The 25,664-nt window shown below is 45.9% G+C and overlaps 1 protein-coding gene across 6 annotated transcripts in view; it reads left to right on the forward strand.

Annotated features, from left to right (window-relative positions):
• Positions 1 to 24,849, forward strand: part of FAM131B (family with sequence similarity 131 member B) — a 48,932-nt gene extending 24,083 nt beyond the window's left edge. For 3 of the 6 annotated variants that reach the window (XM_083420350.1, XM_083420349.1, XM_083420352.1), the window contains exons 2-7: positions 9,954 to 10,063; positions 13,230 to 13,265; positions 16,491 to 16,580; positions 17,721 to 17,931; positions 19,171 to 19,314; positions 20,779 to 24,849. In XM_083420350.1, coding sequence (XP_083276476.1) covers positions 9,954 to 10,063; positions 13,230 to 13,265; positions 16,491 to 16,580; positions 17,721 to 17,931; positions 19,171 to 19,314; positions 20,779 to 21,428 — 1,241 coding nt within the window. In that variant the 3' untranslated portion in view covers positions 21,429 to 24,849. Of the gene's footprint in view, positions 21 to 99; positions 167 to 9,953; positions 10,064 to 12,356; positions 12,715 to 13,229; positions 13,266 to 16,490; positions 16,581 to 17,720; positions 17,932 to 19,170; positions 19,315 to 20,778 lie in introns of those variants that run through there. The other 3 variants (XM_083420353.1, XM_083420351.1, XM_083420354.1) reach the window with 3 other exon arrangements.
• Positions 24,850 to 25,664: the final 815 nt, after the last annotated feature.

Genomic DNA, 25,664 nt, shown 5'->3' on the forward strand with positions numbered 1-25,664 from the left:
TACTGTTGCCAACCTGACAAGTAAAAATTAAAAATATTTTCAACTATTTGTGTAAGATGTACTTTTTTCCCATCAGAAATAGCCAACATGAGCTACTGTCAAGCAATGTGGGACTGAAGCTGGGGACTGCAGGCAGCAAATCCCTTAGATTTGAGCAGCCAGGATTGTGAGTTGAAGGAGGGAGCTATGTCCACATTATTATTATTATTATTATTATTATTATTATTATTATTATACCGCTCTTCATTTTAAAATCTCAGGGTGGTTCACAGGATAAAAGAACAAGGTAAAATAACAAACAAATACTTAAAAACCCAAACAAAACCCCATAACCTGCCCTCCCACAAACACATTTAATAGGCCGTAGAATATTCATCAGCCAAAGGCCTGGTTGAAGAGGAACATTTTCGCCTGGCAGCGAAGATATAGGAAGGCACCAGAGGAACCTCCCTGAGGAGAGCATTCCGCAAACAGGGAGCCACTGCAAAAAAGGCCCATTCTCATGTTGCCACCCTCTGGACCTCTCATGGAAGAGGGAGGTGAATGGCCTCAGATTATGAATGCAGAGTCCGGGGCAGTTTATATGGGGAGAGACAGTCCTTGAGGTATTGCGGTCCTGAGCCGTTTCCCATCAGGCAACAGGCAATATTGGCCCAAATCCTCCTGATTTCAGAAGTCAGGTGACCTAGGAGAGCCAGCCCTATATACCTTTGCCATCTATATAGCACCAACGTTTGCTGCACTTCTCATTCAGGATGAGTTCTGGTTCTCCATGCTACTAGAGTCTTCCTGTGCCTGGGTTTTGTTTTTTTTAATGACTTAGGTTTCTTGGCCTATCCATCTTCCCAGATGCCGCAAACACAGGAATCATGTCAGTGGCTTTGCCACTGCCATCTCAGCTATGGACTCTACTGTTATGTACTGAAGTTCTCACCCTGGGCCAGCAGGGGGATACTGTAGATAGTTATGCAAATGAAGGATCAAAAGTGATGTTCAGTGATTGGATAGTTTGTATGCAAATGAAGGGTTGAAAGTGATGTTCAGTGATTGGATAGTTTTAGAAAGTTGCTACAGTTACGTTGTACTGGAGCTCTATATAAGCAGGCTGACTGAGCGCTTCAGTTCAGTTCTGTTCCAGCTTACAAATAAAGAGCTGCTTTGGAAGAATCGCTGTGTCGTCTGATATGTTCACCCACAACTTAACATCTACTACCCTGGCAGGCCCCATCTGCTTTGAAAGCCTGACTAGATCACCAAAGCAACCCTGCCTGAAACAAATTGCCTAGACTGGAAAAATCAAGGTGGGCTCTGGGCAGCATGTGTACAGCAGCCCTTCGAAAGAAGCAGATCTACCTAGGTTCCTTCATAGCGAGGCACAATTAGGACTGGATTCCCCCCCCCTTCCCCCCAGCCCCCTGCGGTGGTGCTTTTAGCAGCGGCTTTGGCCTGTAGGAATTAGCAAGTGAGATTGTAAAATCCCTCATGCTGCAAAAAGCTTCCCCTGCTGATTCCTAAAGATCAAGCCTTTCTAACAAAGAAACAAGAAGCGATTCACCACGCTTTGGACTGCGTGGATCAGAGATGGGTGAGGAGCAATTTGGGGACATGCGTGGACTCTGTGTGATGGGTTTCCCTACTTCCTCAAACTGCTGGCTGCTGGGAGGAGGGCGAGTGAAAGTAGGGTGCTGTGGGTGGCCCCCAGCCCAAGCAGTGCAATGCAAGGAGGCCGATCTAATCCCTCTCTCAACACTGTATGGTCAGCCATACGTTGAATGCTGTAATACAGTGGTACCTCGGGTTAAGTACTTAATTTGTTCCAGAGGTCCGTCCTTAACCTGAAACTGTTCTTAACCTGAAGCACCACTTTAGCTAATGGGGCTTCCTGCCGCCGTGCCGCCAGAGCCCAATTTCTGTTCTCATCCTGAAGCAAAGTTCTTATCCTGAAGCACCATTTCTGGGTTAGCGGAGTCTGTAACCTGAAGCGTATGTAACCTGAAGCATATGTAACCTGAGGTACCACTGTATTATGAAAGTGGTAGAGGGGAGGGGAACCAAACTCTCTTGCTAGTGCTGCGTTGGCAGGTTCAGAACCAGCATAGCTGTGTTGCATTGTTGTAGAGGCGGGAAAGAGAATTTGGAGGTAGTTGTGCAGCAAACTGTTCAACCAGCTCACAACCTGAGAGCAATTTGGTGTGGAAGAGAGCTCTACCCACTCCTCTCCATACAGGGGCAGAGTGTGAGGAAAGGGAATCTTCTCTTTAAGGTCTAGTCTCTCTTCCCCTGCTTTCACCACTGCCAGAACTTTGAAAGTGTTCTCTAATGTTCTTGTATGGGAGCTGTTATGTACTGAAGTTCTCACCCTGGGCCAGCGGGGGGATACTGTATGCAAATAAGGGATCGAAAGTGACGTTCAGTGATTGGATAGTTTTAGAAAATTGTTACAGTTACGTTGTACTGGAGCTCTATATAAGCAGGCTGGCTGAACCCTTCAGTTCAGTTCTGTTCTGGCCTGTGAATAAGCAAGAGCTGTTTGAAGAATCGCTGTGTCGTCTGATATGTTCACCCACAACTTAACAGGAGCAATTTGAGCACGTACAGCCCTCAACAGGGGTGCATTCTCTCTCATCAGAATAATATTTTCCCGCATGCCTGACAAACCCCCTAGCACGCAGAACAAAACCAAAAGCCTAGTATGGATCACTGTCCACTGTTTGGCTGGCATGCATTCACCAGTTTGAAATTGGTTCCTCCCATCCCTTTGGTTGCTTTTATACAGTTTATGTCAACCGACTCGTCCTGGAGTGAAGGTTGGTGTTGTGGTAGCATCATGGGGAGTTGCTCCCATTTGGATTTTGCAAATCACGTTTCTGCAGCCTAATGCTACCAGAACTTCCTACTGGAGCTTTAAAGGATGTAGGTACAGTCATGGGTGAGTGTATGTCATCCTACAAGGGGAGGAATCTTCTTTTCTATGTGCCACCACTTCTTTGAATCTTTGTTGATGTTTTTGCTCCGGCTGCAAAGCACAGCAGCAGAAGGCCAGCATATTATTTAAGTAGCTGGGCTCCTTCCCTTTGAGTAAATCTGTCTGGGTGGGCTGCTGCCTGCTACCTCTGGCGGAATCTGCTCCAGATCCACTTCAGCTCTCCTCCCGGAGGGAACATTTACTAATGGATCATTTCTCTGGCAGGGGTGGAGCTCCATCTTGCCGTTTAAAACCCTCCTGGTTGACAGATCTACCTGATAAATGGCTGCAGCAGATCTGTCAGAGCTGGGCTCCGTTTCAAGCCGTAAATGGGAGTTCTTCCCAGTTGGCAGGTCTGATGGTCCCGTTATGTGTGTGTCCTAGGGCTTTTGCCCAATTTAAAGAAATGGTGTAGCCTAGTGGCAAAGAGACTGGCCCTGCAAATCAGAAGGTTGCTGGTTTGAATCTCATGTGTCTGCTATGAACACAATAGGTGGCCTTGGGTGACTCAATCTCCCTGCCCCAGTTGGTAATATGGGAGATAATTATACTTGTCGTACCTCACAGGATGCTGTAAGAATTACATCTAGATAATGCATGTGAAGGGCTTTGAGCACTGCATATCGCTATGCAAATGTTATTATTAATTGATTGATTAGCTTATTAAAGCTGCATATATTTGCATATGATTAAAACAAAGATCAAGAAGCAAAAGGAAAAAACCAGTAGGGTACTGCATGTACTGGTACACTTGGTACTGTGTATGTATGAGAGAGAAGAAAATAGGATGCTTCTTCTGAGATGGTACCACCGTGCCAAGTTTGTGGTAAAAATATAATTTAACACATTTAAAAATTAAAAATCTGCCTCATTTATCACATAGGGTTTTTTTTAAAAAAATTATCAGCAGGTTTCTTGATGTTTAACTGGTTTGCTGTGTTGTTGTTGTTTTTAAAGTTGCAATGCTAGTTTTATGTGGCTCTATAAACATCCTCCTTGCCATCAGAGTTTGGAGTGGGACACCAGTCAGCGACTCCGTCCTGGATCTGATACCAACGACATCAGCTTTTTCTCATGCGTGTCCTGTGCACCCTGCCCTTCCTTGTTGCACCCAACTTTGGGCCTTACATTTTCTGTTCTCACCGGCCGCCTAATTGCAGGAGCTGCTTTCCCCCTGCGACTTTTAAAATGTCAGTAATCCTCTTCAATTTTCCGATTCCGCCCAGCTTCACTAATGGCTGATGCACTCAATGAGTCAGACGATCTCTCCTAATCAGTAGCATCTATGCACGGTGGCAACCCGTACCGCTTGCTTCTGTGCAATAATTCAGAGCCAACTTGAAAATTATCTAAATATTGTAATTGCTTTTCTCCTATATTAAAAAAAATTAATTATTTGTCGTTTAGCAGGGTGCAGATGAGAGTCCACTGCTAGCGTATTTGACCAATGATGGCTTCATCTTATATGAAGCAAATGAGCTGAGTTATTCCGTATGTTGGAAGCCAGCTGGGTAAGACTCGAGTCAGAAAGGCAGGATGCTCTTTGCCACTCGAGGCAAAACAGATAATGTCCCACCCCCAACCCCCACTGCCTCCACCTCCTCTTCTGCAACCCCCTGCCCCCAGTACTGAAGGCAGCAAGGGAGTAAAGTAAAGAAGTCTGGAGAGGAGCAATCAACAAGCATTTCACTCCTCAGAGGCTGGATCTGCTGCCTGAGGCAACTGCCTCACCTCACCTCATGGTCGGGCCCAGTGCTTTTTTTCAGCCGGAGCGCAGTTCCGGCACCTCTTAGGCGGGCGCCTTTGCAGGCCAACACTCCTCCCACCCACTTCTTGCCTTGACATACTTCCAAGAAGCCCAAAGCAAACACTTCAACTCAAAACCAGCCAACATATGCGAATCTACACATCCATGACTTCACCTAGCTTCTAGCTGCTGCTAGCCGCAGTTGGTCAAGCTACTAGGTGGGGCCAATTCACATTTCCTTTTCTCCCGTGTAGTAGTGGCAGGCTTTAAGCTTTCCACCCAGGCCTCTAACATTGTGTGCGTTTGCGCAAGGGCCCTTCCGAGCTGCCCTAGCCATCTGCCTGAATCTAAGAGAACATGGGTACATGGGTGCATTTATCTGACCTGTGCCAGAACCAGGACCGACCCCCAAACCAGTTAGTGAGAGAGTCTGCCGTAGTTTTTAGCAGCTCTGTGGGTGTGTGAACGTAGCTGTTGTCAGATTGGCATCCATTCAGGGCTGCTCCATGGTGAGTTCTGGCACCTATTTTTCTTTTTAAAAAGCACTGGGCGGGTCAGCCCTGTAGGTAACTTGCAGAATACTAAAGGTACAATATCCTGTGAAGTAGTAAGGTAAAGGTAAAGGGACCCCTGACCATTAGGTCCAGTCGTGGCCGACTCTGGGGTTGCGGCACTCATCTTGCTTTATTGGCTGAGAGAGCCGGTGTACAGCTTCCGGGTCATGTGTCCAGCATGACTAAGCTGCTTCTGGCGAACCAGAGCAGCACACAGAAATGCTGTTTACCTTCCCTCTGGAGTGGTACCTATTTATCTACTTGCACTTTGACGTGCTTTCAAACTGCAAGGTGGGCAGGAGCAGGGACTGAGCAACGGGAGCTCACCCCGTCGCGGGGATTTGAACCGCCGACCTTCTGATCGGCAAGTCCTAGGCTCTGTGGTTTAACCCACAGTGCCACCCGCGTCCCATTCTCCAGTAGTAGCCGCATGGTAATCAATGAGCAGTAGTGTGCTTTCATAGGAATTGCTCCAGAGTCGATCCCTGAGCACTGATCCCACCTCTGGGAGTTTCATGAGCATTAAATGGGCACATAGATGCACTGCCCACCTGCAAAAGACAAGTCCAAGTACTTTGCTGGTCCAAATGACTCTGGACTATGAAGTGGCTGAATATGGATGTGACACCAGTAGCCCCTGAACTGCAGAGAGGTTTGGTTGCCTAGCTATGGGAAATAAGTTCCTGCTATAAAACGAGAGAAGAGCAGCTGCAGGAAAGCCACATTGCTGCCTTTTCCATAGTGATGGGCTCCAGGCCAGATTCAAGGGGAACCCTGTTTTAACCGTAGGTGCCACACACTTCAAAGTCAAGATTATCCTGGTATCTATAGAGACCTCATGCTCCTGTCCTGACTATTCCCTGCTGAATTCTACATTTCCTAGTGTTTAATATCTGATGTCGATGGGCAACACAGGAAGAACTCAGATGTAATCCTGTCCACAGGTTGCTGTACTTGTGTTTGCAGAAGCACATTTTTGGAATACTATATAAAATACAGGATTTGTAAGCATCTGGGAGGGGGGGAAATACTACAATATTTTTAGGTAAAGGTAAAGGAACCCCTGACCATTAGGTCCAGTCGTGACCGACTCTGGGGTTGCGGCGCTCATCTCGCTTTATTGGCCGAGGGAGCCAGCATACAGCTTCCGGGTCATGTGGCCAGCATGACAAAGCCGCTTCTGGCGAACCAGAGCAGCGCACGGAAATGCCGTTTACCTTCCCGCCGGAGCAGTACCTATTTATCTACTTGCACTTTGACGTGCTTTCGAACTGCTAGGTTGGCAGGAGCAGGGACCGAGCAATGGGAGCTCACCCCGTCGCGGGGATTCGAACTGCCGACCTTCTGATCGGCAAGTCCCAGGCTCTGTGGTTTAACCCACAGCGCCACCCACGTCGCAACAATTTTTTTAGCAGCCAACAAATAATACCAAGCCAGTCTAGTTACTCTCATGCACTTATACCCACCCTTTCTTCCATCATGGCTATGTTCTGCCTGCACTGTTGGAGGCAGTGGACCTCTGGATACTAGTTGCTGGAAATCCTGAGAGGGGAAAATGATGTTGCACTCAAGTCCTGCTTGTGGTCTTCCCTTGGGCATCTTGGTTGTGAGTCCTGGAAGACCTGCTCTGTGTCTTGCAGGCCTCTTTCCACCTGACCGGGGCGGGTGGGACCTGGACTGACTCCATCTACAAAAGCGGAGGCTTCTGAACAGACACTTGGGCTGGGGTGTTATTTAGGAGGTTTTGGTGTGGAGGTATTAATTTTTGTGTATCCTTATTTTAGATGCTGTTGGGATTTATGTGGAAATTGCTTCAACTTGGTTTTGTACTTTTTGATGTTTTATTTATTGGTTATGACTACTTTTGTTATATGGGACGCGGGTGGCGCTGTGGGTTAAACCACTGTTCTGCTTGGGCTTGCCGATCGAAAGGTCAGCGGTTTGAATCCCCGCGACGGGGTGAGCTCCCGTTGTTCGGTCCCAGCTCCTGCCAACCTAGCAGTTCGAAAGCACGTCAAAGTGCAAGTAGATAAATAGGTACAGCTCCGGTGGGAAGGTAAACGGCGTTTCCATGCACTGCTCTGGTTCGCCAGAAGCGGCTTAGTCATGCTGGCCACATGACCCGGAAAAACTGACTGCAGAAGCGGACAAACACTGGCTCCCTCGGCCTGTAAAGCGAGATGAGCAACGCAACCCCAGAGTCTTTCACGACTGGACGTAATTGTCAGGGGTCCCTTTACCTTTACCTTACTTTTGTTATGTTTGTAATCAGGTATTTTTCATGTTGTAAGCTGCCTTGAGCATGGTTTTAACAATGCAAAGGCTGGAAAGGCGGCGTACAAATAGAATTATATGTGTATCTTACAGAATGCTGAACTAGATGGGCCTTTGACCTGATGCAACAGCGGCTTTCTTAGGTCCTTAAGGTGGAATACATGTGATTTCCAGGAGGTCTCCTGTGAAAGATGCTGACCAGGACAAGACCTGCTGAGTTTCAGCAAGATGATGGCCTTGTGCCTTCTGTTCAGACCATATCTTGAGAGTTTAAATGCTTTAGGTCGGACAACTGGTTTGCTGTACAAAGGCAACACACTTTTGCTTGCAATATGGGCAATGCACTTTTATTTAATTATAGAGAATGGCAAATGCTAAAGTCATGTGGGCAGAAAAGCTGTGATTAATGCACAGGTAGAAAATTAGGCTTATAAAAATGCACTTGAAAATATGAGCTAATGGATCATTGCTGAGCAGGAAAGGGACTTACTTGGCTGGGGAATAAAAATAAAATATAACATCTGTTGCCGCAAATATGATGCACTCAGAGCCATGAAATAAAATTAACATTTTAGAAGGTAAGGGTTCTTAGGGATCTGGGTCACTTTCTCTTTCAAGCTAGTAATGGGAATCTCTGTGTCTATATTATTGTCATCAAGTCTCACAGGTGCTTTGTGTGACTATAAAGTTTCTTTTGGTTTATCATCGTCTCTCACCTCAGGATCAGATGTTCTGCTTTCTCAGTTTCAAACCTTGTTTCAAGGCTACCTATACATTCATCCTCAGTCTTTGAATAGTTGATCTCACAGTCCCTCTTGCAGGCTTCTACATTCCTTCTTAACAGATGATAACTGGCTTTATTGCACTCAAAGGAATGAACACAAGACAACACGATATGTGCCATTCAAGCTGTTTTTCTTTTAAAACCACCTCTCTTGTTTGAACTCTTCTTTCAGCCTTAAGAATGATGGTTAAGGAATTAGATATTTGCAAATTCCTAAATGAAATGACCTGATCCACACCTCTTGGACCAATGTGCAGGTCAAAATTTGTCTACCCTTCACATTTCACACTCCTCCAAAATCTTCTGGTGCAGTTCAGACAGACTCTTGAGTAAGTCATGGAATATGAGGAGATGTCTTCATGTGGAGAAGTAACTGCTTAAGAAACAGGAAGCAGAGGTTAAGCATAAATGGACAGTTATCTCAATGGAAGAATGTAGAAAGTTGAATCCACAAGGATCTGTATTGCATCCTATTTTTGTTCTGTTATTTTTCTGTTTAACTATTTTACACCAAATTTAAATTTATCTTTGTTTGTAGATTCAGTAAGGATTGCACATAGACTGTTTCTGTTTCTGTTTGGCATTTGATATTTGATATTTAAGGGTGTGTTTACAGTCCTATATTATTTGAGCAGTTGAGTGGCTGTGGAACATGGCTCAGAATACTACAAACACAGAAGGCTCCCTGTTCAGGATGAAGCTAAGGTGGGGAACCAGTTAAGCCAGTTTGTAGCTGAAGCTGGTTGTGAACTGTACTAGTTGACCAGCATGTGGGGTACCACTAATCCTTCTCCCTAGAAAGGTTTTGCAGCTCCCTTAAGATGGATTTTGCTTTAACAACAACAAAAACAAGAACACATTCATGTTTAATGTATAGACATTAGCTCTATACTTTAAAAAATAAATAGGGTAAACAGCTAGCCTGATGAAGGAGTGAGGAACAGGGAATATGTTTGATAATGGGGTCTGAATTGCTAGTAAGGAGGACATCTGTCAAAGGCATTTTGAAAGCTAAAGGAGCTGGGTTACCTTATGAGCGGTAAAAAAGCAGAAAGCCCTCCACTAAAGGTCTGTCTGAACACATCCTATTTGAAGCTTGCCTTCAAGCAGTACTGAATAACTTATGTTTTATCATCAGTCACCTTTAATAATCTGTATTTTAAAACAGAATTATATTTTATGTATTCCGTATTTGATCGATGATATAGGTTGTTGATAACCAATATTTGAACTTAATATTTAGAGTTTGTGCTGATTTTATTGCACCTGGAGCAAAGTTGTTTTACCTCTCCGCTTGACTAGTATTCTGCATTGAAATACATCCGTTGTCTTTAGTGGATGGTGAGCCCGGGGATTTTTTTTTAAAAAAAGAGCCTTTCCTGGCCGTCACAGGTATTTTTCCTGTTGCTATCCTGTAAGAATGTAAAGTGAATTTGTGGCCTTTGATTTGTTAACCATAAAACAACTCCCCGTCCTCTCCTTAATTTTAACAAGAGCGTGAGTTACTGACCCAACGAATAGCTTGTATCACTATGGCTTGGATAAATGCAGTGGATGTTCCAGTTTTGGAACGAAATCTGTATGATGGAAGCAGCAGCAAGCTCTGACGCAGTTTCTGTGCGATTACAGGAAACGAGGTGATTGCTGTGGACTGGAAAGGACTAAAAGATGTTGACCAGATCAATATGGACAGCACCAGCTCACTCCATGGCAGCAGCATCCACCGGCCGTCCACCGAGGTAAGGATCCATTCCGTGTCCTCTTAAGAAGACAGGGTATCAGGATCAAGTTTGGAGATCATAAAGTGACAGAAGGCAGTGTGCTTCTTTGTTTGCATTAGAGAATGAGTCCCAGGCATAGTTAGTTTTATTCATTTTCTGCACAATTGAATTTTGAGTTGCAGCAGACTGCTTGATTAGAGCCAAATGAGTTTGATTCCAGGTACATGAAACTTTGGGACATCTCAGATGTTCTCCATGAAGTGGGTGTCTGGGACAGTCTAAACAATTTGCCCAATGGTCTGGATGTGTGTTGGCAATACTGTGATATTCTCTATACTGTGAGCCAGACCATTATCTCCCCTACGTCTCATGGGCCGAGTATGACAGGTGTGTGGGACCACCCACCTGTAATCATCTGATGTCGCAATGATGTTGGTTGCCCTGTTCTGCCTGCATGGATCTGAAAGAGCACTTTGCAGAGATAGCCACTTTCAAAGTGCCACTGGTGGCTGCCCAGTTGGCGGAGTGACAGGGCCTTTTCAGTGGTGCTTCCCCATTTGCAGAATGCCCTCCCTCATTATTGACTTTTGGAAGGAATTTAAAAACATTCCTGTTAACAGAGGCATCAGGTGGTTGAAAGCCACTGTTCCTGGCAACTCTGAGATCTCGAGTTGATAATGTTTGCAATGGTGTTTTTTTAAAGAATGCTTGCAACTGTTTTAGTTTTAGTTGTTGCTGTTGTTGTGTTTTTAATGTTTTATTATGTTTTATAAATACCTTGTGGGGCACTTTATAAGACCTGGCAGAGACGTGTGCACAGCACTTCATATAGGGATTTTCAGGCATCACCTTTTGACTGAACCAGGTCCTGCTCCATACCTGATCTCATAGACAACTGATGACAAGTTGGCATGACTTAGCCAGCATAATTAGGTCTGGAAGTTGCCCACTCTTGGTATAGAGGCAGGGGTCCTGATAGCCAATTTTCAACAAAAAGAGGAAGAAGAAGAGTTTGGATTTGATATCCCGCTTTATCATGACCCGAAGGAGTCTCAAAGCGGCTAACATTCTCCTTTCCCAACAAACACTCTGTGAGGTGAGTGGGGCTGAGAGACTTCAGAGAAGTGTGACTGGCCCAAGGTCACCCAGCAGCTGCGTGTGGAGGAGCGGAGACGCGAACCCGGTTCCCCAGATTACGAGACTACCGCTCTTAACCACTACACCACACTGGCTTCTCAAGGAGAAGCTTCCTTGGATGGCTGCAGCAATGCAAAAGGATGCTACAGAATCTATAGCATATTCTTGCCTTGCTGTTGCCATACAGAGAAGAATCTCCTCTTTTTGCTCTAAATTTGCTGTCAGATATCTGCCGTTTGATTACCAGGCAGTGGTTTCCGTAGACGGTGTTATTTTTGTTGTTTGGCAGCCGCTTCTTCACCATCTGTAATTTTATGCATGTGAGTTATCTATGTAATAAGCTTCAGTGAATGCAATCTGATGAGACCTTTGGTCTTTTCAAAAGATGAATACTATTTTTATTCAGACAGGCCACTTTAGCTTTATGAATCTCTCACCATTGCAAAATGCAATGAGGTTGAGAGTTTCATTTCAGTACATCTCTGCTAAGCTGTAGGGGATGACTCCAGAAATCCCTCTCTTTGTGCGATGATGGTTGGTGTCAGTGAGTTACCAGGATGCCACCTAACCCGCTGGCACTAGAGTGGCTCAAGAGGGGACTCATTCAGTGCCATCTTGCTGATCTTGTGAACTTTCCATCTCGTTGCCCATTGTTGAAGAGCAACTGCTGGACCAGACAGACCCTAGATGTGATCCAGCATAGGTACTGTCTACTTTGACTGGCAGCATCTCCCAAAGTCTATGTTTAATATTCAAGGCTTATCTTTAGAATAACTAGCTAGACAAACTCCCTCCCTCAGCTAAGGAGATCTGTGCATATTAGCAAGCCTGTGAGACACATCTACTGCCTGGATTTGGATAAATTGGATGTGCATTCAGAGGCGCACTGTGCATGAATTTGAATGGTGGGCACATTTCTGTGTGCTTTCAAATGTGCATCCTCATTCTCCTTTCCATGCAACTAGCTGTGCATTACCGTCATGTATATTCATGACGAGCTGGATTGTGCATAGGGTGTGTGTCACAGTTTTTGCTTGCGAGTTTGTAATTTGAAGAAAACGGGACAGAGCATGAAAGAGACTGAAGAGGGGAATTGAAGGGCTGAGCTGAGATGGGGAGGGAAGAGAAACAGTTCAGTCAGGGCAGGGCTGGTTAGCTTGTGGCTCTCTAGGTGCCGCGGGACTACAACTCTCATCAGACACAGCCAGCAAAACCAATCATTGGAGTTGATGGGAATTACATCCCAGCAGCCCCTGCAAGGCCACCCCTGAACTGGGGACAGAAGCATGTGAGAAAAGCTAAATTTTAATGTGTGTATAGCCAATGCAGAACATATATTTGCAGTGAAAGGGAATTCTGAAAGTAAGATGGCACAATAGAAAATGGAGGGCTAAAGGAAAGAAGAAAAGGAAGACAGGGCTCATGAAGAGAAGTTGGAAGCAGCAGAACCAGAGGAGCTTGAATGAATGTAGAAAAACAGGGGGGGAAATGGGCAGCATGCAGGGAAGCAGAAGAAAGCCTCTAGCCTCAAGGTACAGAGAGCTCCATATTGTTGTATAAATCTATATGCACTTAATCATCCGTTACTGTTGTGAATAAGCTTTTAATCTTGCACATTCATCCCCTTTGAATGTACGTCTGCTGGTGTCAGAGATCTAGTGTTCAGCCATAAAAGACTGAAGGGGTTTGATCGCCATGGGATTCCTAATCCCAGAAGAGTTTTATATATATTTTCTGCGTGTCTGTGGTTCTCTCTCCCTTTCTCCCAGCCCACCTCTGTTCTTCTCTTTGTCTCTTCATCTTTCTTATTCTTTATGTAGCACATGATGGCTGCACACGTACGGCTGTGGCCATCAGGAGCAAATTGGACAGGGATGCTCTTCCAAGCGTGCACCCTTAAAGTGAAGGAGTAACACCCTTTTTCAATAAGCGATTAAGTAGGAGGTTGCTCAGAGTAACCAGTAGGATCAGCTGGTAGAGGAAGCAATGTATGTTATACGCAGGGAACTCACACGTGACATTAACTTGGCCTCTTCTTTCTCCATAGCAAACACGGACAGATTTCTCCTGGGATGGCATTAACGTGAGTACCGTCCCCATTCCCTAAGACAGAGGTTGGCCCTCTGGGAATTGCTCAACTACATCTCCCCTCATCCTTGAGCAGTGGCTGTGCTGACTAGGACTGATAGGAGCGTCAGTCGAACCACATCTGGAGGGCTGCAGGTTCCCCCCTGTTGCCCCAAGAGATTTTCTTGCATAGACTCCATGTGTCTGTGTGGGAGCCTATCTTGCTACTGGTGGGTTTTGGATTATATCTCAAGATGGGTGTATTGCTGCTTCCAGTCTGACCCATAGTGATTACATGGGTGCCTGCTGAACATTTAGGAACCGCATCAAATAAAAATGGGCCCTCAGAGGGCATGTGAATGGCCCAGCACCTCTCCCTGCAGTCATTCCAGTGAGGACTGGCACCTCCTTGCCACCCACTCCTGCTTTGCATTAGTTACCCAGAGGCAGGGAAGCAGCAGCAGAGATCTGTACTTTTGAATTAGGTGGATGGATAAATGAATATTTATTTTGCTAAACGTTTTAACTATGCTTTCCTGCGTTTAAGGATTTCGGTTATGAGGGCATCTCTGCGGCACACAAGCACTATAATTTGAAACCACAATTTGCCTACTTTTCTCTGTTCAGTAATAGAAGTAGTGATTTGCCTCATACATTTTAGTTTAACTCTTCATATTGCACTCTTTCTAAACATAGGAGGCGCTCCCATTTATTTTGAAATTTTGTCACTCTCCTTTACTCAGTGTGGACATCATGCCAGCTATGGTTTGTGCTGCTTATAGTTTAGAACGAAAGCCATGGGCTTCTCCTTCAGAAAGGCAAACACAGAGTTAAAGCCATAGTTGTGCAGTGGTTAGAGTTCTGCCCTAGGACTAGGGAGACCAAGGTCACTCTGCCATGAAGCTCACTGGGTGACCTTGAGCCAGTCACTGTCTCTTGACCTAACCCCTGTAGGGTTCCTGTGAGGATGAAATGGGGTGTCACCTTGAGCTGATTTGAAGGAAAAGTGGGATACCAATGAAATAAATACATAAATAATCCTCACAGGAACCCTGCGCAGTAGATTCGACCAAGTGACTGGCCCAAACTCACACAGTGGCTAAATGTGGATCAGAATCCTTGTACACGGAACTTCCATTCTTAGCTAATAGCTGCTGGTGAATCTACCCTCTGTGAATTTGTGCCTCTAACCCCTTTTAAAAACAACCCAAGCCAGATACAAATAGGATGTGGGCAGGAAATGCAAGTAAAGCTGAAATATACTCAGAGTCAAGAGTGGATTTCATGCTCTTTATTCAGCTCATAGTGGTGAGGCGGAATGGAAGTTCCCCCAGAATGTCTGCCTTATATACATCATTTACACAATGGGCCCCACGTGATTGGCTAATTCCGGGATTCTCCTGTAGGCCAATCAGGTTGCGGATTCCCTTCCACCTGGAGCTGGATTGGGTGGCTCCTGTGGACCAATCAGACTGCTGCATTCTGGATCTTATTCAACTCAGTACATAACAAAAGCTTTCCTTCATTTTTTTTAAATGAACAAATCCCTTCCATTTTTATACAAGAATAATAAATTCCTGCTGAAGTGAACTTTATTATGTTTGGCTTCTGTGAGGAGGAGGAGTTGGAGAAGGAGGACAACTTAAATTAGCTTTATTCTGTTGGGCCGAGCCTGGAGTTGCAGAGCTGGGATGGCCTGGGGCTTATTGCCACATACACCTGTACACATGCTCACCTAAGATCAATAGTTGCAAAGAGTTTTGCTAGATAGCATGGCGAGCATCCTCAAGAATGGCCGATTCAGACACCTATCAGGCAAGGACAAGGGTACAATGGCTTGAGTGAAGCATGCTGGCATGCCTGAGACTCACCTGCCCGGTATGGCTCACCCTTGTGATTCATGTTTTACTCCCTCTTTTTCACAAAGAAATTTGTGCTTCTCTGGAGAGGTGCTAACCTTTCAACAATTACTTTGTACATCCCCTCCCCCCAGATCCAGAGGGGTAGCTGTATTAGTCACTTCCACAAAAGCTTCTGCCATAGAATACATTTGTCAAATCTTTTAAATTGCCGCAAGACTCTGGGCTGTTTTTTAACACAATGTTCCTCACCCCAGCCATTATTCTAGTCTTCTTCATTAGCAAAGCCTTTTTATTTAGGGAGGGAGGTGGAAATAGAGAGAGATTTTCTTTTGTACAGATCGACTGATTCACCATCAACACAGTGTTTAAGGTTCTGGAATGGTTTTGTTCAATGGCAGGAAAGGAAAAGGTTCGATTTTATTTTTTTACCTCAGCGTCACATTCCCATGGAGACATCTCCAGGTGATAGAAATCCTTATACAGAAGGCTTTGACTACTCAGCAGAACTATACTATAAATGCAGCCCCACAACCTCAAGAATAGGAAGCATGAAAGCGACCATACAGATAAACACAAAGCATCCCCTTTCAGGTTATCTCCTTTCCCTTTGTAACATTCAGTTCCATTTGCCCCATGGCCCACGCCAATTGCACTGAGTGTTGCTCCTCCAGTGATAGCCAATGTTTTGGGGGCAGAGGCAAGGAAATGAAGAGCACAGTGACATCAGAATGTTAAGTAAGTTATGCCACATGTTACTGAACTCAGTTATGCCACAGTTTTCAACAGCAGTCCTCTGTTTATTGTAATTTTAAAGCCCTGCTCTAAACATGGGGCAAACTGAAATAAAAAAATGTGTGGCACCAGGGACACTGGCCTGGACACCTGCTTAGTTACATTTTTTAAAGGACCTTTCTGACCTCCTTTCCTCAGTAATATCTTCATCCAGTCAGTATTAAACTTCTCCCATTCTTCTCCTTTCGCTCCAGTGCTGTGTATATAGAACAATCTTTAGGGTTGTCGTCGTTGCTGCTTGTTGTTATCTTCATCTTTTCATAAATACTTCACCTGAACAAATTTCTGGCCAAAAAAAGCACACCCGACTAGTCATGAGATACATCTTAGCACATCAGGGCTGGCCCAAGACAGGAATATCCAAAATGGCATACACAATCCAATAATTCCCTCCCATGGGCAGTCCCTGACCAAGCCCCATGCAGGTTTTCAGTCTAGTTACTAATTTCCCCATCTTTATTTGTCCCTTCTCCTTTGGTTTCTTCTGCTTCCCAGTTCCTTGTTGTGTTCTTAGAAGTCCAGACTGGAATGTCTCCTTCCCTCCCCCTCTTACCTTTTCATTCCTTTTACATGATCTCTCTTTGCAGCTCTCCATGGAAGACACAACCTCCATCCTCCCCAAGCTGAAGCGGAACTCCAATGCATATGGGATTGGAGCTCTGGCCAAGTCTTCCTTCTCTGGTGAGGATCTCAAACCTGTGGCTCTCAAGCCATCTCTCTCACTTTTCACCAATCTTGGCTTTATCTTGCGCATATATATGTATATGTATATCCCTTACTTTACACTGAACCACACATACCCTTTTAAAACCGGAAGTGACTTCATTACCCTCAGACTCCAGGCTTGTGTCTCAATATACTCACCAGTTCCATTAAGACTTGCACTACGACTTCCTATGGCAAATTTCCATTGTGGAACAAGTGAATATCTCAAAATGTGTGACTAGTAGAATACCTGTCCCCACCTCAGAAAGACATTGTGACAACTCAAACGCCTTTAGTAGCATATGGCTTAATTGCATTTCATATGCGTGCATTAGCAAAAGAAATTGGATACAGGCCACCAAGGACCCATGGAGATTGGTGAAATGATGCGTTTGCATAAAATTTCTCTCCAAAAATATCCAATTGCTTATATGTTGTCAGCTAATGGAGAGTGCTTAAGACCGGGGGGGGGGGGCTGCTTTATATTTGCTTATGTGTGCTGAATGTTATATAAAATCAGTAAACTTTTTTTTAAAAAAGAAGGAAATTGACTAAAATTGTTTTGATGCGAATGATCTTTAGACTATGGGGAGGTTGAGGTTTTGTGTATTTGCTCATTAGTGGGTCTGAGTATTGCTTTGTTCACTATTTGAGTATTTTTAATGGATTTTATATGATATACTAATGTATTATATGACTCCCCCCTCTCCCCCCCCCCCATGGTAATATGTGTAGTATACATTTTTTCTCTTTTTTTGCTGTAAGTTGCTTGGAGATCCTTGGGTGACAAGCAACTAATAATGAAAATGAAATAAATATCAGTGATTACACTGTGGCCCCCAATAACCAGATGCCCAGTCCATTTCCCCCTTTGGTATGATAAAAGGCTGCATTGTCCATACTTTGTCAGATTAAAACATGGCAACTAAGTTCATTATGGGGCCCCATGTCTTATGACTTTTATGTGTTTCCTTACTTAGACCAGCATATAGATAGAGTTTTGGAAGCAGGTATGAAGGAGGAATGAGAGAACTGGGTGAAAATGGGCCCATCCTAGGTTGACGATCAATGTCTCTGGAGCAGTATAATAGCCCCTTTTCGTTTTCCTAATGTCTGGCGCCTTAGGGATATCCCGCACCATGAAGGATCACGTCACCAAGCCCACGGCCATGGGGTCGGGTCGGGTCGCACACATGATTGAGTGGCAAGGCTGGGGCAACGGCAACACCCAGCAGCAGCAGCACACTCACGAAACGGTGCGCAAGGACGCCGACGCTTACTCTGACCTGAGTGATGGGGAGAAGGAGGCCCGATTCCTTGCAGGTAGGCTGCTACTGTTTGGCTGTCCATCAGTGGGTGTGGTGGAACAGGAGAGTATGGGGTGGGAACAGTTCAACTGGACTGGATTGGTTGAGCCATTTCTTTGAACCCACTTGATGTCATGGGTGCAGGGGAAACTTAGAAGCAATGACCTTTTGATCCCTTCCTTCTTTCTGGGAGCAAAGTGGAAATAGCCCAAGAGGCATTTCCAAGGAGAACACGCATGCTGAGGAAATTGTTGTTGTTGTTAAAATTAATATACTGCCCTTCATCAACAGATCTCAGGGAGGTTCACAGAATAAAATAAAAACAAGTAAATAATTAAAGCAAAACAGCAAAGCAATAACTCTTCTCAACAGACACTTTAAAAAGGCTATAGGATATTAATCAGCCACAGGCCTGGTTAAAGAGGAACATTTTCGCCTGGCGTCTGAAAAATATAATTAAGGTGTCAGGAAAGACTCAGCGCACTTATTGGGCCAGAGTCAACTCACCATCCTCACCAGCGAAAGCTTGCATGAGGACTGCCACTAACTCAGAAGGGCTCCCCCACCTCCTGTGCCCACGGTATTGACTTAGGGGGTTAGGAGAGCCCCTAGGGGGGAAGGAGGGGGGAGATTGTTTCACCAAGCAAGCCAAAATGCTTGTGCTGATGGAGCGATCTCCTTAGTGCTATGCAGAATTCCTCTGGTTATCTGGCTGTGAGATATACTGGGCACGTCCCAGTCCCATTCCATATTGCTGGCCTGCCACTGGTGGCGGGGGGGAGGGGGAGGGGAATTCTCCGTGTAATGACATCAAGACATGGGGTAAGTATACTATGCACTACAGAGCAGGGAAGAGGAAGCTCAGCACAGGGCTGCCGTTTGCCACTCTCTGCCCTGCGTTCCCTATTAAGGTTCAGTTGCAACAGGATGCTTACAAGGGTTACATTTCTTCCACGGCCCTTTGCAGGCATGCTTATGAGAATTAGTGGAACCAGGGTAACGGCAGCTATTCTGGATTGGGGTTCTGAACCCTTCAGAAAACCAATTCCTGATACTTGGGTTGGGAGCTTGGGCAATTGCACAGAAGATCAGGCTACTCCATATTGCTAAGTTAGGATCCCAGCCAGAGTTTCTCAGGAACTGGCATGGACTGGGCAATGGGACCCAAGAGGCAGGATCTGCGGCTATTGGCTGGGGGAGAAGAATGGGGCAATTCCATGTACCGCTATCCTTCTCTCTTCTCTGCTCAACACAGGGGTGATGGAGCAGTTTGCTATCTCAGAAGCCACCCTCATGGCCTGGTCTTCTATGGATGGCGAGGATGTGAGCGTCAATTCTAACCAGGAGAACCAAGCTGGCAACTACAACGAGAACTACCAGGAGATGATGGAGAACCAGGGTGAGCATTGGCTTTTCCTCCTGGATTTGGTTGAAGTGAGCACAGGTCCACAGGGAATTATTCAACAAAGCCAATTGGTGTAGGCAGCTTGACTTTCCTGTGTTGGCTAAGGCTATATTGCATTTTTTTGGGTGGGGAGAAGCCTTCATTACCCAAACCTGCCCATTGTTGACACTTTCCTTTCTCAGTTCCTTTTAGGACATCCATCTGCCCCATTCTAGCCATTGCTAGTACAGTATCGTAGCTGAGAAGGGTGAACATAATAGGTGGTCTTAAGGAAGCTGCTCTCCTCTGTCAGGCACACAACCCTCCCTGTCCCCATCTGCAATTCGGGGTGGGTGAGGGTTAATGATAAGGACCTACATTATATGGATATTGTGAGAATTGTTGAAATGTGCATGCACACGAAAGCTCATACCAATAACTAACTTAGTTGGTCTCTAAGGTGCTACTGGAAGGAATTTTTTAATTTTGTTTTAGCAATGAGCATTCTGAGATAATTCTGATAAAACAACAGAAGCATTCTTCACAATAACTCAGGGCAAGTCTTTCATTGTAGCTGCCCCTGTTCTGTAGAACTGCATCCCCTCTGGAGATACAATAGACCAGTCGTTCCTAATTGGTGGTCTATGGACCCCACGGGGTCTGCAGTGCCTTTCATATCACTAAAACTATGGTAGAGATACCAAAATTTTCAAAAGCACAGGGCCCATGGCTAGGCTTTTGAAAAACCGGGAGTCTGCAGGACTTAGCAAATTGGGAGCCACTGTGGTGCCTCTCTATACTTCCCAGAAGGCACTTTTGTTTCCACAAGTATTTCCACCAGAGTGAACAGGCCTCTCTGCCTTATGTGTTTATTCTGTACTGTTTTAAAACTTGCATTTAATTTGCTTATTCTGCACCATTTTGAAAGCTGCTTTTAGTTGTTTTTTACGTAAATCACCTTGAGATTCAAGTGGATGGTGATTTGTAAATTAATAACGTATCTAAATACTAAAGCACTAAATAAATGCTAGATGTTTGTTTATTTCTATTTCTATATTTCTATATTGTTTCTATATTTCTATATTATTTCTATACTTCCATATTTCTATTTGTAAACCTCTTTCCCCCCAACCCTTTCTGGCATCTGTGGTTCTCAATCCTCTCACTGAGGGGGATTTTGGCCTAATCTAGTGGTAGGAGACTGTCTTGGGCATTTGGGGAGGCTCCTCACCCATTTTAAAACCCTTTAAAGAGGCATGGGAGCCTCCACAGAAACAAAGAGCTCTCTATAAGAGGTAGAAGGTTAATTTAAAAAATGGTGGAAAGGTAGAGCTAACACATTTGTTCCCATTCCCTCCCCCCCCCCACCCTGGGTGTTTTCTTAGCCCTATTTGTAACGTCCAGAAATGGCTGGACTCTGATTTCCTTTCTTCCATTTTTAAATTTTGTTTCTCCCCCTGACTCCTCCCTTCCCTGCAGAGCACCTGGCCCAGGCACAGTATGACACTTGGCCTCACTCCTACGTCTCGCAAGGCATGTACTGCCTGGGTTCCTCCGACGCCTGGGAGACCAGCGACCAGTCACTCATTGCATCCCCAGCGACTGGCTCCTATCAGGGCCAGAACTTTGAAGAGTCCCAGCCCAGCTTGCAGGAAAGCGTTCTGATCCAGAACAACCTTATCCAACAGCATCAGTTGTTGCAGCTACAGCAGCAGCAGCAGCAACAACAACAACAGCAACTACAACAACAACAGCAGCAGCAGCAGCAGCAACAACAACAACAACAGCCACAACAGCAGCAGCAGCAACAACAACAACTGCTTTCTAATACTAGCCTTGTGGATGTATGGCCTGCTCAGACAGTTCCTAGTGGCGGCGGCAGCAGCACAGATTCCAGCACCTTTGTGGGAATCCACACAGAGGAGGAGGAAGGAAACCCCTTGCTGGAGAAGGCCCCCTTACTGAACAAGAAGCCCTCGCCCGAGGAGGACGATGCTGTCTGCCGGGACCTGGAGTCCCTGTCCCCCCGCGAGGAGCCGGAGCCCGCTGCCCTCAGCCGCAAGGTCTCCGACGTTACCTCGTCCGGGGTGCAGTCTTTTGACGAAGAGGAAGGTGAAGCCAACAACTGATGCTGCCATGGAGGAACCCTTTGCTCTTATGCATGGGAAACACACGGGTGGGGTGGGGAAAAGTGATAGGGAAACCCCCTCTCCAGCTCCTGAAGTCCCCAAGCGCACGAGCACACTTGTTTGTTTGTTTTTAGTTTCACGGCAAGGTAAGCCGAGGACCAAAAGTGCTGGGCAATGCTAAGTCTCCCCCACCGACCCACCCCTTCCTCCTCCACATGTTGGGCTGAGCCTTCAAGACCTACTGCCTTGGACACCCAAACACAGAGAGCTCAGGGAATGCAAGACGGTGGCCTCCACTGGCTGTGTGGTGGATACAGGTTGTGCTTTTAGCAGAGATGTGGGGTTTTTTTGAGGGGAGGCACACATCCGTACTTAATTCAGCGACGCAGAAGATGCTGCTACGATGTGCTTTGGCTCTTGGGACTGGAGGGTCATTGAGGATACAGGCAAGAGTTTCAAACGGTGGCATTATGGAAAAGGAACAGCGAGGGCGTGCGGCTTTGTAGACAAAAATGTACCGCAGCAAAATTTGCAGCCCCAGGGCCCGTCCTAAAGTGCGGTGCTGCTTGGAGAGGCACTCTGGACTTGAGTCCGAGAAGAGAGTGATGTGTGGAGAGAGAGTGACTCTGTGGATGTGCAGGCCATGCACCAGAATGAGGCTCTGTGGGTACCAACTATCCTTTGATGTGGACAGAGCTGCTCTATGAGTCCAGCCCAAACCTCATTCTCCAGCCCGTGTGCGTTGTTGGTTGGCCTCTGCAGAAACCTTCCTTATTAACCCCGTTACCTCTGCCTACCTGGGAGCTGGAGAGAGGGGTTTCTCCCCCTATTTCATATTGGATACTGCATGCAGGGTAGGGGAAGGGGGAGGGTGGGTCATCTGCCAGTTTTCTATTTTACGCAGCCATGGAGTCCTCTCCTTCCAGCAGTCTGCAGGTGCAGAAACCAAGGGAAGCAAGCATGCGTGGCTTCAGCACCACCCTTTCCCAGTTTCTGTTAGAACTTTGGTCGCTGTTCCCCTCTCCCTAATTTTTTTGTATTTCCAAGTAACAGTTTTTGAAGCAGAAGCTAACAGAGAGGGAATAGCCTGGGTGCCACTTAGCGTGAGGTCATATTCCTTTCCTAGCACCACCAGATCTTCTGTAGTGCCAAAATACTGATGAAGCAGAGACTGGGAAAAGGGCGATTTTCCTCTTTCCGTTGAAATCTCTCTGTCTCCTTTTTACGTTGACAATGTAAATATTTCTCAGGCTTCATCTTGATTAGGAACGAAGAAAGGGTGAGTTGGGGGTTCTTAAGTTTTGCAGGGCATTTATTTATTTTTGACGGGGAGTGATTTTGTGAATGAGAAGTCATGGCTTATAGGACATACTTTTTAATCTGAAGTCCATCCTCAATTGCTGCTTTGCTGCAAAAGACAAGAGGGGTAGTGTTTTATCAGCATAAAACCCACATTTTTATCCTCCTGCAAGTCTCTGGAAAATTATTTTTTAAAACTGGAAGAAAAGGATGGAGTGAACAGTTACATTTTGCTGGGCAAAACCGTTTGTTATTGAAGCGGTGGAAGCTTATTTCTGATAAGGAAAGTCTTGCCAAAGGTGACTGTAGGGCTATGTGATGAAGGGAATTCTTCAGGAAACAGCCCTGTCTCTGCTCCTCTCCAAGCCGGACCTGTTCTGAGGCTTGCCGCTAATTACTTTCGGCAGACTACCGGTTGCAAGACCGAGGAGTGCACCAAGACGGAGGAGTGCTTTGCTTACCCATCTGGGGCGCTTCGTGCAGATAAAGAAGATGAGTGTTCAGCTCAGAACACTCTGGTTTGCATCCAGAAGTTGTGAACAGAAGGTGAACAGGACACTGTTGTTCATTCACTTTTGATGGAGAGAATAGCGGGAGGTTTTTCAGTTCATGGATTTCAAAAGCTAAGAGGGCCCCGTCTTCCCTCTCCACTGCACTTTCCTTGAAAAAGCCTTCACGACCGCGGACACGTGCTCAGGCAGAAGCAAGCGCAGCAGATGCATGAATGAGAAGCCTCTTGGCAACCCTTCCCCTACCCTTCTCTCCTTTCCCGTCCTCTTCCTGGCTCCTCCAGTGGAGAGGCGGCTCGGATTCTGAGCTCTGGGGAATCCACCTCTCTCTTTTAAAAATATGTTTACATGCTACAGTGCCAACCTCTGAGGGCTAAGAGGATTGGATACAGCACTGCTCTGAATATGAGGGCAAACCCTCGTGTTCCTGCATTTATCTTAATTGCTGCGTTCTGGCTGGCTGTCAGGTTTTTTTGGGGGGGGAGGGGGGGTTCTGCTGGTGATGATGTAGAAGCAAGAAAGTGCAGAGCGCAACTTCTCTGCAAGTGAAGAATGGATGGAATTCCAGTTGCCCCGACATTTTAGAGCCTTCGGGTTCTCCAGAAAGCTTTGAGATGTCCTCAGTATTGGGGCTGGGGCGGGGGCAGTGAGTCAGGCAGCCTGATACTTCTTTCCTCCAAACCATTCTTGCTCCACGTGCCTATCCAGGACCAGGACTCAACCTGGATGTTTACGGTAATTCTGTTTCAATGTAAATGTATCCTGCTGTCATCTTGGCACTCACCAGACTCGAGACAAGTGGTTCATCTTGTCCAAACCCGTTCTTTTATTGTCTGTCTTTTTTAAAAACAAAAAATGCAAGCAACTTGTGTGCATTTGGTAATATTATGTGACACTAATGTTTTGGGAGACGTATATTTCTTTTTTCCTCTGTCTGAGATGTGGTGCATAAAGAGAGCAGCTTTCCCCACCCTTGGGTCTCCCAGATGTTGTTGGGCTACAACATCTGTTGCCTTTTAACCAGCATGGCCAATGGTTAGAGATGACGTGGGTTGTAGTCTGAGTGCGCTAACTCTAGGGGGCAGAGGTGTCGCTCAGCCCCTTGAATATTGAGGGAGGAGGCTGAATCACTGAGCTGAGCGTGGCACAACATCAAAAGCAGGCTCCTCCAGAGTTTGAGAGAGGAGGAGCTGCGGCCATTGAAGCTGTGCGGCGCTAGGCAAGGCGTGACATCACAAGCATGCGACACGCGAGTGATGTCACAGATGTGACGCGTCGCTGGGGCCCCCCAATCTTCAGCCACAAGCGGCACCTCTGCTGTAGTCTAACAACATATGGGGACAAAAGGTTTGGGAAGGCTGCTATGGAGGGGCACATGGCTTGGCATCTAGCAAAGAAACAACAGGAGAAAGAGAAGGAGGCTAATTTTGTGTTTTGGGGGAACCACGCTGAACATTTCTGTAGAGTGGAATAGAGAATCAACTCTGCTGTAGCATTCTACAGCCTGCCACTAGAAAGTCCTACTAAAAAACAGAGACTCCATTCTCTATTAAACTGTACAATTCCTGGAGACGTTTTCTAAATAAACATTATTTCAGGACCATTCAACTCAATTTTAACTTATTTTTTAAATAAGGGGGTCTTGCCTTGCCATTCTGAAATTCGTCTGACATTTAAGGCAGTGTGTGTATGTGTTTCTAACTCTGTCCTTAACCCACTACCAAAATCTTGCCTGGCTAGCAAGAATTCTCTCTCTCCCCCCCCCCCCCCCAATTTTATACTTGGCCTTAGATTAGAAGAATTATTAAACTTCAGCCCTTTGTTGATGTTGCCTTCCAGGCTCTCAAGAGGTAAGGGACTTGGTTTGTTGAGCCGAATTCAGAGACAATAGTCAGCAAAAGCACTTGTGGCCCCCTAAAGATTAAGCCACGTGTCTCGTGGCATCAGCTGAAATGGATGAGGGCAGCTCAAAAGCAATTCCTGACAGATCGGATAGTCATTAGCAGCAGATGTCCTGAAGGAGCTGTTAAGATAAACCGGGACTCCATGTGGTGAGGTTAGAGCGGTGTCCTCAAACGTAAGTAAGCCGCAATAAAGTGGTAGGTAGAAAAATTGCTCTTAGCATTATCAGAGAAGCGGCAGATAGGAGAGCGTAATGAACCCCCCCCCCCCCCGCCACTCTCCCCCCACCACTCTCCCCTCAGGATGTTTTCTCCATTACCTCAATTTATTTCTGAACATGAAGCATTGCTGAGAGAAAAGCAGCTGGGGCAGGGGCAGAGTTTTGCAAGGAGAAAGTGGCAGCACTTGTGTTCCTGTATTTTGAAGCCCCCCCCCCCCCCAGCCTGATGTTCAGTTCTTGTAGAAAGCTCAACAAGGGAGAAAAACTGAAGCTTTGCTTGTTTGGAAAGCAACCATCTAGGTCGAA

This window comes from Podarcis tiliguerta (assembly GCF_965153285.1).
Source record: "Podarcis tiliguerta genome assembly, chromosome: 17".
Taxonomy (NCBI): domain Eukaryota; kingdom Metazoa; phylum Chordata; class Lepidosauria; order Squamata; family Lacertidae; genus Podarcis; species Podarcis tiliguerta.